The sequence below is a fragment of the Chiloscyllium plagiosum genome, chromosome 9, assembly GCF_004010195.1.
Source record: "Chiloscyllium plagiosum isolate BGI_BamShark_2017 chromosome 9, ASM401019v2, whole genome shotgun sequence".
Classification (NCBI taxonomy): Eukaryota; Metazoa; Chordata; class Chondrichthyes; order Orectolobiformes; family Hemiscylliidae; genus Chiloscyllium; species Chiloscyllium plagiosum.
Window position 1 is genome coordinate 62,718,355 of NC_057718.1, and position 16,715 is coordinate 62,735,069.

The window sequence follows — 16,715 nt, forward strand, 5'->3', positions numbered from 1 at the left end:
CTCCCCCAAGTCCCTCCTCCCTACCTTTTATCTTAGCCTGCTTGGCACACCCTCCTCATTCCTGAAGAAGGGTTTATGCCCGAAACGTCGATTCGCCTGCTCCTTGGATGCTGCCTGACCTGCTGTGCTTTTCCAGCAACACAGTTTTCAGCTCTGATCTCCAGTATCTGCAGTCCTCACTTTCTCCTTTCCACTATTTAGCATGGCCAATTCATCTAACTGCACATCACTGGATTGAGACACGAAACCAGAACACCCAGGGAAATCTCACGCAGACAAGGCGAAAATGTGCAAACTCCACTCAGATAGTCGCCCAAGGCTGGACTGTTGCTGTGAGGCAGCAGTGCGAACCATGCCGTTCTAAATTATGGCCAATTTAATACAATCACAGATAAAGCAGACACATTGCTACCAACATACCTAGTGAAACACTATTGCTGCATTTTCCAATAAAATAGCTCCCTTACATTGTTAATTTTAGAACACAGAACATTACAGCACAGTACAGGCCCTTCGGCCCTCGATGTTACGTCGACCTGTGGAACCAATCTGAAGCCCATCTAACCTACACTATTCCATTCTCGTCTATATGCTAATCCAATAACCATTTAATTGCCCTTAAAGTTGGCGAGTCTACCACTGTTGCAGGCAGTGTGTTCCATGCCCCTACTACTGAGTAAAGAAACTACCTCTTGACATTTGTCCTATATCTATCACCCCTCAATTTAAAACTACGTCCCCTTGTGCTAGCCAGCCCCATCTGAGGAAAAAGGCTCTTAATGTCCAACCTATGTAACCCTCTGATTATTCTGTATGTCTTAATTAAGTCACCTCTCAACCTTCTTCTAACGAAAACAGCCTCAAGTCCCTCAGCCTTTCCTCATAAGACCTTCCCTCCATACCAGGCAACATCCTAGTAAATTTCCTCTGAACCCTTTCCAAAGCTTCCACATCCTTCCTATAATGCGAGGACCAGAATTGTACATAATATCCCAAGTGTGGCTGCACCAGAGTTTTGTACAGCTGCAGCATAACCTCATGGTTCCGAAATTCAATCCCTCTACCAATAAAAGCTAACACATTGTATGCCTTCTTAACAACCCTATCAACCTGGGTGGCAACTTTCAAGGATCTATGTACCTGGACATGAAATCTCCCCGGTCATCTACACCACCAAGAATCTGACTATTAGCCCAGTACTCTGCATTCCTGTTATTCCTTCCAAAGTTAATCACCCCACATTTTTCTGCATTAAACTCTATTTGCCACCTCTCAGCCCAGCTCTGATGCTTATCTATGTCCCTCTGTAACCTACAACATCCTTTGTCAATATCCACAACTCTACCAACCTTATTGTCATCCGCAAACTTACTAACCCATCTACGCCCTCATCCAGGTCATTTATAAAAATGACGAAGAACAGTGGCCCCAAAACAGATCCTTGAGGTACACCATTAGTAACTGAATTCCAGGATGAATATTTCCTATCAACTACCACCCTCTGTCTTCTTTCAGCTAGCCAATTTCTTATCCAAACCCTCAATCCCATCCCTCCGTATTTTGTGCAATAGCCTACCGTGGGGAACCTTATCAAATGCCTTACTGAAAATCCATAAGCACCACATCAACCGCTTTACGCTCATCCACCTGTTTGGTCACCTTCTCAAAGAAGGTGTTTTGTTAGACAAGCACCCATCTAAATGCAATGAGAGCAAAACATTTGATGGAACCCAAAGTCTGTTTACAGGAGTGGCCAATGAAACTAATCTCAAAAGGTTATTTAGCAAAAAATATTTAGCAAATCAATATTTATTGATTAGGATGCACTGAAAACATTTTAAAAATGAAGCTTTGTTTTCAATTGATTACTTAGGATACTTTTTTAATGTTCACAAAGCATGGATTGAAGGTCACTGATTGTTAGCTGCTTTGGCAAGCTCAGTATGATGTGTTGTTGTCTGGCATATCTCTAAACCTTAGGATTAGCTAGGGACATGCATAGCTCAAAAGAAATTTAGTTTATTTCATTATCTGTTGCATATGGGTGAAGATTCATCAAATAAGCCAAAACATTCAATTTCATCTAACTGATTGTACATGTTTTCTCTGTTATTGGTTTATTGGATGCAAGTATCACTGGCAAGGCCAGCATTTACAACTCATCAGTAATCCCCTCAAGATGGTGGTATGAATCATCTTGGCCTGCTGCAATCGATATAATAGAGGTGGACACACAGAGCTGTTAGAGAAGGAGTTCCAGGATTCTGACCCAGTGACAACGAAATAGTGGTGAGACTTTGAGGGGGCCTGCAGGTGGTGATCCCATGCATCTGCAATCCTTGAACTTGTAGTGGTAGAGGTCCTGGGCTTGGAAGATGCAGACTAGAGGAATTCTTGCTGGACATTAAAGATTTTACACACCATTGCCTATAAGCTGTCAGTGGATTGAATTAATATTTAACATGGTGGATGAATGACCAATATTATACATTTTTTTGTGGGATGTGGACATTACTGGTAAAACCAACAATTTGTTGGATGCCCCTAATTATTCTTGAACCAAATGGCCTTTCATGTGATAAATAGCTCAATACAGGAAAGGTTGTGAGCGGGCACAATAAATGGTAGCAGCAGGAAAGACTGTATTTTATCTGCTTGGCATGGACGAGTTGGACCGAAGGATCTGTTCCGTGCTATACATCTGACTCTATTGCTAATCTGCAGATCAAGCTAAGTCACCTAACCAGACAATTCTATTACAACATGGACATCTACTAGGCAATGAGAAAAATATTTAGGTATGTCCTGTTGACAAAAAGCACAATTTACCTACTCTACCTTCTATCACTCCTTCCATCCAAGAATAGAAATTTTGTAACAAGTAATTTGACTTCCTGATTTCCCAAAGTGTACCCATCATCTTTCATTCATAGGTCTGGAGTCTGGTGAATATTCTCAAGTTTTATTTATGGGATGTAAGCTTCACTGGCTGAGCCAATACTTCTATCCATGCTTAGTTGTCCTTGAGAAGGTAGTGGAGAGCTGCCCTCTTGAACTGCTGCAGTTCGTTTTGAGTCAGTATACCCACAATGCCTTTAGGGAGGGTGTTCCAGGACTTTAACCCAGTGACAGTGAAGGAACGGTGACCCAAGTTTGCTGTTGTTTTTTTCAGTGCTTTGTTTGATGCCAGCTGGCCCACCTGGTTTCATTTGCCTGGATGAGCATTGCCCAATAACATTCAAGCCGCTCAATTCCAGGACTAAGCAGTCAGCCTGACCAGTAATTCTTTTACCAATTTAAACATTCACCCTATACTGGCATACAGCAGCAGTAGAGCATATGAGGCAACTGCAGCAACTTGCTATATCTCCTTCAGCAAACCTACAATGTCAATCATCCAGAAGAATAAGAGCAAATGATGGAAACACCTTCACCCATACACTCTCCTTTCAGCAATACACCATACTCCTAACATACTGTGCTGATATCTGTGCAACATGGTTTGCAAGGTTTAGGAAGGCAGCTCACCACCAGATTCTCAAGGGCAATTAGGTATTAGCTATAAATGCTGGTCTTGCTGGCAATCACATCCATTGAACAAATGAGCTGACAAAAAAAAGTACCTAGACTAGTTTTTCATTCCACACTTATTAATTGAATATAAATTCTTCCAGTTGCCATGGTGGGAGATTTGAACAAATGTTCTTTGAGCAAAAGGTCTAAGCCTCTGGATTATCATAAGGAAGATCACAACATTATCATTTCCTTTGAACACAATTTAACAGAAATACATATTAGTTTGCTTACAAATATATTTCTGCCTGAAATTTTTGCAGTTAAACTAAAGCCACCAACTAATAGTTCTTCAGTAATTTTCCAACATACTAAAAATGAGCAACTGCATATTAATGTAATATTTAGCACAGATAAAACATCTTTACTATTTTGAGATTTCAAGAAAAAGTATACACTGTAGTTTGTAATATTTTTAAAAATATAAACTGAAGTTCAATCAAATATACACTGTCTACTCCATCTGAAACTAGCAAACAATGAATAACTTAAAGTTTGTGCGAAGATTTGTAGCTTGGGTGCTCGTTGTTGTGGTTCTGTTCGCCGAGCTGGAAGTTTTTGTTGCAAACGTTTCATCCCCTGGCTAGGCGACATCATCAGTGCTTGGGAGCCTCACGCGAAGCACTTCTTTGATGTTTCCTCCGGTGTTTATAGTGGTTTGTCCCTGCCGCTTCCGGTTGTCAGTTTCAGCTGTCCGCTGTAGTGGTTGGTATATTGGGTCCAGGTCGATGTGTTTGTTGATGGAGTTTGTGGATGAATGCCATGCCTCTAGGAATTCCCTGGCTGTTCTCTGTCTGGCTTGCCCTATGATAGTAGTGTTGTCCCAGTCGAATTCATGTTGCCGCAGACAACAAGCAACATGAATTCGACTGGGACAACACTACTATCATAGGGCAAGCCAGACAGAGAACAGCCAGGGAATTCCTAGAGGCATGGCATTCATCCACAAACTCCATCAACAAACACATCGACCTGGACCCAATATACCAACCACTACAGCGGACAGCTGAAACTGACAACCGGAAGCGGCAGGGACAGACCACTATAAACACCGGAGGAAACATCAAAGAAGCACTTCGCAGGAGGGTCCCAAGCACTGATGATGTCGCCTAGTCAGGGGACGAAACGTTTGCAACAAAAACTTCCAGCTCGGCGAACAGAACCACAACAATGAATAACTTAAGCCAAATGTCTTTCAAAAAACCATAACATAAAGGAGTAAAAAGAACTAATTTATTTACCTCTGTCATCAGAATTAGACCCCGATTGAAAACAACTAGCAGCCTGTCTTCATCAGTTTCTAGAAGAATTCTGAAGGCACTGCAATAATGAAAGAAGGCACCATTGATGGAATGTTCTACCTAATTGTTGTGTAGTGCAATAAAGACAAAAGATGGAAATCACAACAGATGATTTACTGTTCGATCAGTTTTGTTATTATTTCTCGCAATATTCATCACCAATACATATAATCACCCACTTAATCACCAGCTACTTCCTCAGTGTACTTCACCAGCTCATCACAGTCTTTGAATCAATTATTCAAAATAAAATGGTAAATACTTGAAAGGCATGAGTTTATCAAGCAAGATCAGTAGAGATTGGTAAATGGAAACTCCTGTTTAACTAATTTAAGTGTTTCCTCGAGATAGTAGATAATGGAAATGCAATTAATATGCTGTACATGGAATTTTCAGAAGACTTATTAATTCATCAAGCAACTAGTTAGAAAAATAGCTAGTATGAAATAGAAGGAAATGTAGCAGTATGGATGAAAGGCTAATTGTTAGGGAATAGTTATGATTTAGTTAAGAATAGCATGTGATTACTTAAACCTCAGGATTTAGTATTATATTAAAGAAAGGATCACAAAGTATGGAATGGTGTGGGTAAAGTGATAGGGTGTGATGAAAGACAATAATTCTTCAACAAAATAGTCAAACTATTAGAGTAAATTCATCGAGGTTAATTGGGATTAATTATAAACTTGAAGAATCTACAATTAACAGGTACTTCACAAACTCATACTTTTGACAAATATGAGAAGAACATGGTAAATATGTTAGATAATGCCAAAGGTTAAGCAACCTCTCCTGCCAATAATTTGTACACATACATAACCATCTCTTTTTGCTCCTGTACTCATTTAGAATTATACCTCCACTTTATATTGTCTTTTAGCGTTCTTCCTACTGAAATGCATCACCTAACACTCCTCTGCATTTGAAACTCACTTGGTACCTATTCACTCACTCCTGCACATCTTGTGGAGGTGTTGGTGGGATTTGCTCTGTGCTGGTCAGGGTTGGAGGTCTTCTTTTCAGCTTGCATTAATTTGTCCTCTTCATTTTCCCCAGCTCAAAATGATTTGTGGTGGCTACATGAGGGCCAGGAAATCTATTCTACAGTATCCTCTGCCAGAATCAACAGGGAATCTTGTCGGTCAGTGGTGAATGGACACCCCTGCCAGAGGAGGTCAAGACTTTTGCCTGGAGTACTACTCTTATCCTCTACATGAGAATCTACCTCAGACTTGAAGGTGGTGTCTGACCAGTGCACTGACAAGAGCTGGAAGTCAAAATCACCATTCAACTAGTGTGCTGGACAGGATACTCTGAATGCTGACCATAAACCAACTGATGGCTGTCATGTTGTGGTATCAGTTGGCCACTCTGATATGTTCCAGAGTTTGTCACCAAGACACAGAAGATTCTCATTGACTTCTTCCAGAACAGAAGGTTGCTGTACATCTGAACCTCCCACTTATGGAGTCAGGTGCTGGTATGCCTTTGCATTCAGGTGACAATTTTGCACCTGCAGCCCCCTCTATAGTATCATGTAGTGGCAATATATTTTTTCCAGGAGCAAGGCTTCAACTACGGCCGGCAGCTCCTGGTCACAGACCTTATAGATCTCAGTGACTTGCAGGAAGTGCTTGTCTTTTACCAGGACCTTACCCAAGGTTAGGAATAAGGTTTCTTCAACTACAAACTCTATCCCATTAGGGACAGCAGATTGCATCGGGGAACCATCGTTCAGGAATGTGCACTTTCACCAAGTCAGATTCACATGTCTGGCAGGATGACGACTCAGGCTGTTTAGGTGATCAGTGTGAGGGATCACGCTGAATGCAGAGTGGCAGGGTAGATGTTGCCAGAATTGCCATGATGTGCACTAGTAGATTTCAGTTTGCAAACAAAGTCAGCCAGAAGGGTTGTGCTTGGCCATGATTACACTTTTGATCTCTCAGTGGCTCAAGCATGTGGTGAACTTCCACTTGAGGTGATCTTCATTTAGAGAGAATTACATATTGGTTCCAGGAAAGCCAGTCCCACAATTTGAGAAGAATCACAGAAATTCCCTTGGTGTCAATCTGCTTTGCACAGACGAGTTTTCTGTATATGTTGCTGCTGCATATCCTCTACTTACTTGACCTTGTCGACCATCTGGACATGCTGTGCCATGTCTTTCTGCTATCTAGAAGTGGTGGGGGTCCTCTCCTTAGACTTTAAGGATTTGGCTTGGATAGTGTTGCATGCAGCAGTCCTATAAAGCAACTTCATGATCTCCCAGGTCATTTTCTTTTTGTGACCTTGAACAGTGCCAGTATACATGGACTGCATTTGACTGTAGTCCTCTTTTCATTATTTGAAGATCTGTTTCTTAATTTCTGGCTGAACTTCAGCCCCATGTTCCTTCGTTTTGGCCACCTGCTCAGAATAGGGTGATCTGGATTTGGCCATAGAGGCTATAACAGATCCTGGACATGGAGAGCATCGTTGGACCCAAACGCCTTCCCCTCTCTCATGATTATACCCACATCCAGGTGATCTTGAAAAAGGAGTATGTAGTGGCCATTGGCACACTTCAAAATTTTTATGAACGGTGATTATAGCAGGGGCTGGAGTTCTTCATCATCTCAAAAAATAACACTGATTTAATTCTGCAAATTTCCTTTGAAGTTTTGTATTTGCTAGTCTGCCTTAAAGGACTTTCAGCCAGCTAATTTTGGTATGTTTTTAACTAATGTGTTTTCAAAAGAGTAAGAAATGGGACTAGAGGGAAACTGGAGGTTGAGCAGGGATTTTCTTCAGAAATCTGTAAGACGCATCTCCGAATAATTCTATCAAGGATAAGCTCGAAGTTTTGTTCCCCTTTTCACCATCTGGCTTGGATCCAATTTAATAGGGTCATCCCACATCGACCAATGAGGCAGTTACATACATGTTGCACCTTCTTCCGCCTGTGAGGAAGTAGGGCAGTACAGAAGAAAACAGGCCAAACAACTTAGGAGGCCAAGCCTCATGGTGCTGCCCCTTCCCTTCACCCAATTCCCGTATCAAATTCCGTAGGTATGCAGTCAGCATCTGGGCCTGTGGATGTGGCTGCTGGCTTGGGGGGGGAATACCCACCTGACAGAGACACAGAGGAAAACCACACACTTGAAGACAAATGCCACGTCCCCATTCTCCAAACGCCAGACAGCAAGAGGCATCTTACAATCTCAAGTTTTTGGGTCCTACGTCTACAAGAGATCTGATATGTGACCATGCTTTGTGTTATTTTGATAAATATTTCTTCACTAAAGGAGGAAGCTGGAGCTAGCCTGACTTCCACATCCGGTTATTCACATTTCATAGTCCAGCAAAGAAGGGAACAATGACCACGCTTTTACAGATCACTCTTTCCTTGCCCCAATCCTATCAGGAAATTTTTTTTTTAACCATCAATCTGTTCAGGCACAGCTATGGCAGGTGGGCCTTGAACTCCGACCTTCTGGCCCAGAGATAGGGACAGGATCGGTATCACAAGATCCCTTTGAGAGACTTATTTATATTAAAAAGCAAGCCCATCAATAATTGATAAAGTACCCAAGAACAAATTATAAACACTGCTCACTGGGGCAGTGCAACAATAACAAAATACAAACCAAAGAAGTAAAACAAGGGGAGAATTAATTCAAAAGCTTGATGGGGAAATAAAGCATGCAATTCCCCATGGCACATATGTATCTATAAAGGTTTAGAAAGTACAGAAGAAAGTTGCATACTCTCCAAGGATACCAGGAAAAAAAATATTTTCCTCAAAACCCTGCACATTCTTTTCCTATTTAAACCTTCATGTACTACCCTTATGAATGCCTCAATTGAACCTGCCTCCACCCTAGGTGGTGCATACCAGACCCTAACTACTGGCTGGGTGACCAAGAAGTTTTTCATCTTGTATTTGCTTCTTTTGCGTAGCACTTTATACTTGTGTCCTCTGGTTCTTGATCCTCTCATGAGTGAGATCTCGGTTTGTACTCGGCAGTAAAAGTTAGTGTAAGTATGAGGAAAAACAGTTGATCTTTCCTTTAGCAGTTGCTGTGAGCTGCAAATTCCAAGTAAAATAGTTATTTAAAACCTTTTACGTACTTTCTGTATTTGATATTGGATATTATTTGGATAAAAATAATGTGTTAGGATATGATGAAGAGACAAGAGTTTGGCATTAGGAAATGATGCTCATTTGGCAAGCTGGTGCAGACACAATGGGTCAAATGGCTTCTTCTGCGCTTTAGCACTTATGCGATTGTGAATTTCCAGTTTTCCAGTCCTAGCCACTTCCTCTTCATCATGGATATATAATCCCTTTGCCCATCTGTCACCCCCACTCAGGATAGCATAAAGGCTCTCCACTTCCTTGAAGCGAGGCCTGAACAATCCCCATCTACCTGGTTGATCTCATTCTCACTTTGTACAACTCTTCCTTTCACTTGTCTAACTTGCTCCAAATCAAACGCACAGCTATGGATATCCATTGCGACTGCTTCTTTGTGGGGTATGTGGTAAATTCCTTGTTCTAGTACAACTAGGTCTCACCCACAAATCTTTTTCCAATACATCGATGATATCATCAATGTTGCTCCCTACTCTCATCTGGAATTAGACAAGTTAATTTGATTTGTTTCTAGTTTCTATCTGTCTCACCTTCAATTGATCCATCTTGGACTCTTCCCTTTCTTGACTTCACCATTTCCACTTCTGGGTGTGGGCTGACTAGAATAACTACTGGAAAGCAACCAATTCCTTCAGCTACCTCAACTACACTTGCTCCTATGAGGAAGGATTTCCAGACCCAAAATGCTAACTCTGATTTTTCTTTACAGATGCTGCCAGACCAACTGAATTTTTCCAGCAACTTCTGTTTTTGTATAATTCCTGACATTCTGCATCCTGCAGGAATTCCGATTCATTCTCCCAGTTTCATTGCATCTGTTCTGATGATGCCAGGTTCCACTGAGGTGCATCTGATCTGCCCTCTTTCTTCCTTAAATCAAGGACTGCGCCCTCTTTCTGACACAGCACTCAAATGAATCAAATCATCACCTGCAATTTTGCCCAACTCTTCCCCTCTCTCCCAGATTAATACCAAAGTTCCCCTTTTTCGCACTTTCTACCTGTCAGTCTCCACATTCAAAGGATCATCCTTTACCATTCTGCCACCTCCAGCAGGATGCAACCACCAAACACAACTTTCCCTCACCTTCACGGTCAGCATTCCATGACACCCTGGTCCACTCCATTATCACACCTAACACCACCTCACAATATGTTCCACTTATTCCTCCTTTCCTTCCATCAAAAAGGATAAAAACGCCATTTCCAGCTCCTTCCAGTTCTGAAGAACACATATCTTGAACTCAAAATATTAACTCTGATTCTCTCTCCATAGATGCTGCCAAACATGCTGAGCTTCTCCAGCACTTTATTTTCATTTCAGATTTCTAGCATCTTCAATCTTTACTTTTATAAAAGTAAGGACATTATGTTTCAGGCACTCATGACACCACATGTTTAATACTGTGCGCTGTTTCGGTCTCTTTATTTTAAAGGAGGATGCAAATGCATTAGAGACAGGTCAGAGGAACTTCACCAGGTTGATAGCTGGAATGGGCAGGTTGTCTTGCAAAGATAGGCTGGACAGGCTCAGCTTGTTTCGCTGGAGTTCAGACAAGTGAGGAGCAACTTGGTTGATAAAAGATTCCAAATGCTCTTGACGATAAGGTTAGTAACTTATGCTTCTTCTTGTTGGTGAGCCTGGAACTAGAGAATATTAAGGGTTACCCCATTACGACAGAGATAAAGATTTCTTCTTGAGGGCTGAGAGTTTGGAACGGTGTCTCAGTAGGCAGTGCAGGCAAGGTGATTGAATATTTTTAAAGGTGCAGGTAGAGAGATTTTTGTTAAGTTAGGGAATCAAAAGGCTATTGGGAATAGATGGCAAAGTTAAAGTTGAAACACAAACAGACCAGCCATGATGTCACGGAATGGTAGAGCAGGTTGAAGGGTCCAAAATGGCCTACTTTTGTTCCTTCAGTTTGTGTTAGTGTTTTTCTCCCTCTCACTCCCCAGAGACTGTTTTTTCCTCCTCCTCAGAGTGCATGCATCTCTTCTTTCACACATATCCAGCCCCTTTAGACTGTATATTTTTCTCTTTCTCATACCCTTTGAGTCTATGTGCAAATACCTCCCTCTTCTCTCTGAGTCTACCTTTCTCTTGCTTTTTCACCCTTAGGAGTCTTTCTCACTGCTGCTGGTCTGATACTCAAGCTGATGTGCCGTCATTCAATTTCCAGCCAGTTATCCAACCACAGACTGTTTTTCTCCCATGCTTGCTGCTGAAAGGCTCAATGGTAACATGCTCAGGATAGAAATACCTTGTGACTAAAGGAGCAGTCCCTCACAAAATGTAATTCCTCTCTCATTGGTTACCCATGATTGATTATGCAAACCTGGGTAGATTCAAAGGGTCCAGGTCGGAAGCAGTAAAAGGGATGCATTTTTCCTTTCTTGTCTGCAGCTAGGTGTCCTTGGAGAAGGAACACTGTTTGCTGGTATACCTCAGGCATTTTGAGATTGGTATGCATTGAGTAGTGGAAAGGACTGGAGTGCATCATCACTCTTTCCATCTATCACTTTAATCTGAGTTTTGCATTATTCTGGCACAAACATGGTGGGCTGAAAGGTCTCCTTCTGTACTCTATTCTATAAATTTCGAAAATAAATCAATTCTGATTATTTTAGACTGGATTATTTTTTGCAGATAGATCATTCCATGTAAAATAACTTGCCAATGTTCACAACAAATTTCTGCATCAATGTCAAGACCCAAATCCCACTCATTTTGTAACTCTTAATCACAGTTTTCTACTTGCTCACAGCTGAGTTACCTTCCTCACAGCAATTAGTATTGTGGAACCTGAGATGATGCTGCACTTCAATTGTCATCTGAAGTAGTTTAATCCTTTCTCAAGCACTAGAGATACTGATATAATCACAGTACTGCTCAAATAACAGCTGGAAGGAACAGGATCTGAAATAATCATCGAATAGAGCAGAGAAGAAGTCAGAAGATATGCCAGAACTAGACTCAAATTTTCAGACAATGGGCAGTAAATGGAGCTCGATTGCTTTCAATGAAATAATATGAAATATTAGTGTGGTAGTAGTCCAGATCAAGATTATAAAAACAAAAAAATAGCATTTTGTCTTGGACTTTAACACAAATTATGTCTTGATTTCAATCTTGATAGTTTGTGCATGCATACACCAAGTCATTCCAGAAAACATTATATTCAAACATTACTTTCCAACTGCTAAAATGTATAGATCTCTAATGATTAATTAGGTTTAAAATTAGGATAAAATTGTAAAAAAAAGCAATTGGCAGGAGAGTAGAAAACAGCAGATACTTGCTAGAAAATTTGCCAGAATTGAGTACAAGTCAGAGGCAGTCACAGTGAAACTGTACAAAACACTCCTCAGACCACATATTGAACACTGCTCCATTCTTAGATACAGAAGCACAGAGAACAGCTTCAAGCACTTGAGCCAATATAATGAAGAGCCTCAGCCCTAGTGCTAGAGTAAATAGCAGAAAGTTTTAACCCTTCAACTTTTAAAAAAAAACTAACAGATGATCTTAAAGTAGCAAACTACAATCAGACAGCAGGGTAAGGTGACAGTGCAAACAAGCGAAAGACAAATTTTGGACTAACATCAGTAAGTTCATCCAACAATATATAAATATACAAAGAAATTGAGTAGCAAAGATGAAAAGGTTAAAAATTATTTAGTAATGACTGTTTTGTCCTTTTATTTTAAATGGGATGTGGGTGATGCACAGGTGGCCAGAGGTTGTTGCCTATTCTTAATTATTCTTGACTTAGGTGGCTTCTAGGCCAGAGGAAAGTTAAGAATCAACTATACTTCTATAGGTCTGGGGTTAGAAGTAGATCTGATTGGAGGAGGATGGTAAAATTCCCTTCCTGAAGATTATTAGTGAACCAGATGGATTTTTGTCACCACGGAGACCAGCTTTGTGCTCCAGATTTAGCAAATGAATTTAACTTGCACCAACTAGTCCAGTGACATCAACTATGCCTAGGAACACTGTAATGGATGAGTTTTTAATTTATTCAGAAATATCCAAGGTCTAAGGATTGGTGCTTCATATTCATGACCTCTTCTTGTTGTTAAAACCTACTTTAATGATAACATACAATCTTTGAAATTACCTCTTCTGCAATCAGACTGAATAAAGTACATTAAGTTTGAAAATCATGGGAAATCAGGACAGAAAAGATGGGGAGAATGTCCCAATTTGTAGAAGAGTTGCAAAACAAAGAACATCGATTTTAGCCACAAAGGAACAAATGATAGTTGAGGGAAAATCTTTGTTTACCCATGACTGATTCAGGTTCTGATGTAATTTCTGAGCTTGTGACAGAAATAGCTTCACAGAATAAAAGAATTCCTACATTGGGGAAAGAGGCCATTCAGCTGTCGAATCTGCACTGATCCTCTGAAGGGCATCCAACCCAGCCACAGACCCAGACCCTCTACCAAAGGCCCCGCATTTTACCATGGTTAGTCGATCCAACCCAACTACGGGGTAATTTAACAGGGGCAATCTACCTAACCTGCACACCTATGGACTGTGGGAGGAGACCGGGGCACCTGGAGGAAATCCACACAGTTATGATGAGAACATGCGAATTCTACACACTGGATTCGAACCTGGATCTCTGGCCCTTTGTGGCAGCATTACTAACTATTGAGCCACCATGCTGCCAAATTTCAAAATTTAGCTTCAACTTGGTCGGTTAAAGGGATTTTGTCCAAAGAGAAAAAATTGGTCAGACTACAGGAAAAAGGTGAGCGAGTAGTATGAATTGAGTTGCTGTTGCTAAGAGCTGATACAGGCAATGATGGGTTGAATGGCCTCCTTTTATGCACAACAACTCTATGATTCTAAAGGCTAAATCCCACATATTTAAGATTATAGAATTTACACTTCTTTTGGATACCAACAACTGGGTAAATAAGTTCAGCAAGTATGAACATAAAAACAAAACAAACTCACTAACACGCATAACATATAACAGATTTTTTTTTTCTAGAATAATCACAAAACTAAATTCTTCAAATCTTCAACTTTGCTTTTAATCACCAGTCTCTCAGATTTCATCGATCTTGCATTAAATTTACTAGAATCACATTCCAATATTATACTTATTAAAATTACTCCATAAACTAGGTTCATATGCTTATTCTTTACAGTGAATGCTAAGAAGTATTTTGTTATTTTGATTGACATTCCTACCTAATAAGTGTAGTCCAACATGAGCGTCCATCCAGACAACGCAAATAGCAGCTAATGGTAGTTTTCTTGAATTGTTTAACATCCTCCAATTCCTCTTCTCTCATATCTTGTCTCTGAGCTACAAACAGCTGCATAAGGTTAAATAGTTCTTCAACAGCCTATATAATAATGAAACAGTACAGAGTAGTTAGTTTGGTACAGCAATGGTTCAGCAAACAATGAAACTCATTTCTAAATTAACTCAACAACACATTTACTTAACTACTTTTACGAATGACATTGATCAGCTAGCTATATGAAATTACTGATTAGCATTATGACAACAACTTGTTCTTTTTATTCTTGGGATGTGAGGTGTACTGTCAAAGTTAGCATTTTCTGTCCATCCATAACTGCCATTGAGAAGGTGTTGAGTTACTTTCTAGAACTGCTGCAATCCATGTGATCCAGGCTGACTTACCACATTACTGCGGAAAGAATTCCAGGATTTTGACCCAGTGACAATGAAGGAATGATGATACATTTCCAAGTCAGGATGGGGAGATACTTGGAGGGCAACTTGCAGACGGTGGTGTTCCATATGTCTGCTACCTGGGTTCTTTTATGGGTAGAGGTCATCATTTTGGAATTTAGTATAATGCCTTTCATGTAACTAAATGCATCAATGTGTTTCACAGGTGCATTCCCAAGCAAAAATGACATCCAGCCATTGTTGTATTTCTTGCAATATTGCTAAGTAGCACGGATTAAATAGCGTGAATTCAATTTACTTGAAAATCTCATACAGTTTTATTTAATAGCTCAAACTATACTTACAGTTACAGATAGCTATTTTGCATCAAACCCTAGCATGCTGCTGCTGGACTTCACATGATAGTTGGTCACACAGCTTCATCCTGGTCCTTAGCCTATTTGCACGTTCAGCCCCAAAAGCAACACAGCTTTTGATGCATGCATCAAAGGAAATTCCACTAGTCTGTGCACTGATGTACACCAATGAATATTTCCAATAGCTCCATGTCAATCAGCTCACTCTTAAACTTCTCCTGCATGAACACTGCATTTTATAAGTGGCTTGACTGAAAAAAGTGTATCTTTTCTGAAGTTTCCTATATTGTTAAATCTGTCAATGTACAATTGTTCTAAGTTCTGGACTAGATCTAAGCCTTCTTGATCTCTTCTGCTGCAGCTGGTATCTCTGTGATCTTGCGAAGTCACAATGTTGATATATCTATGCATCAGTAATCCTGTTATTGCTGGCCCACTCGGGTCCACAAGGCAAAATTCTGCAGGTCCATACAGAATTGCTACAGCTGCATTTCATCCTCAATGTACTAATGCAAGGGGTAGGTATCTTATAACAGGCAGTTAATATTGCTGTTGTACATTGGATCATTTACTTCCAATGATCCAGGAACACATCCTTCAGGATTTTGACTAGAAGGATATTTGCACTAGTTCCTGTGCTGACTTTCGTCAAGTGTGGGTTTGTCAATTTTCTTTGGGCACATGATGTTAATAATGGGAAAAGATTCTAACTAGTTGACTTCCTGCACACAACATGCAACATTCAAACTGTGGAAACTCCTGAAAATTCACCTCTTGGTCAAACTATTTGCAATTCTGAATCTTCACTCTAGTAAGTCTTGCATATAGCCTTGTGTACATGATTGCTTTTTGTATGGGTTGAAAACTCATTTAGGGACTCAAACATGACAAAGTTACAAACAGCCTCAGAGTTGCCATAGGAAAGAAATACCATAGCATTTTTAGTGATTCTTACCATATGGGACAATCCTAAGACAACATCACCTCGACTGTGTTTATTGGTAGTTTATAACAACAGTTATATCAGGTATATACTAGCTTTTACCTGAAGTCTATTCTCTAAACTGCATCCACTACACTAACAACATGCATTCAAGATCGTAATCATTCACTGCAGAATAAAAGTTCTGTCACCTTTGGTTCCTTTACCATTCACCTTAAATCACTGTCCTAATGTTTTTGACCCTCAATAGGAAAAGCATCTCTTCTCTAATCTCTCCAGGCACCTCAATTTTAAGCAATGAAACAAAATCTGCTGAAAAACTCATCAAATATGCACTAGCCTATACACTATGCAGAATTTTCTTCATGCAGTCATCGATGACTGTATCGGCGCTGCCTCGTGCTCCCACGAGGAAGTTGAACAGTTCATCCACTTTACCAACACCTTCCACCCCGACCTCAAATTCACCTGGACCGTCTCAGACTCCTCCCTCCCTTTCCTAGACCTTTCCATTTCTATCTCGGGCGACCGAATCAACACGGACATTTACTATAAACCGACCAACTCCCACAGCTACCTAGACTACACCTCCTCCCACCCTGCCCCCTGTAAAAACGCCATCCCATATTCCCAATTCCTTCATCTCCGCCGCATCTGCTCCCAGGAGGACCAGTTCCAAAACCGTACAACCCAGATGCCTCCTTCTTCAAGGACCGCAATTTCC

The 16,715-nt window shown here is 40.6% G+C and overlaps 1 protein-coding gene across 5 annotated transcripts in view; it reads right to left on the bottom strand.

Moving 5' to 3' along the window:
- usp34 (ubiquitin specific peptidase 34) overlaps positions 1–16,715 on the bottom strand; it is a 371,687-nt gene that overhangs the window by 31,229 nt on the left and 323,743 nt on the right. For all 5 annotated transcript variants that reach the window (XM_043696074.1, XM_043696076.1, XM_043696075.1 and 2 more), the window contains 2 exons: positions 14,221–14,378; positions 4,815–4,893 (listed from right to left, as the gene is read on the bottom strand). In XM_043696074.1, the coding sequence (XP_043552009.1) occupies positions 4,815–4,893; positions 14,221–14,378 (237 nt within the window). The remainder of the gene's footprint in view (positions 1–4,814; positions 4,894–14,220; positions 14,379–16,715) is intronic.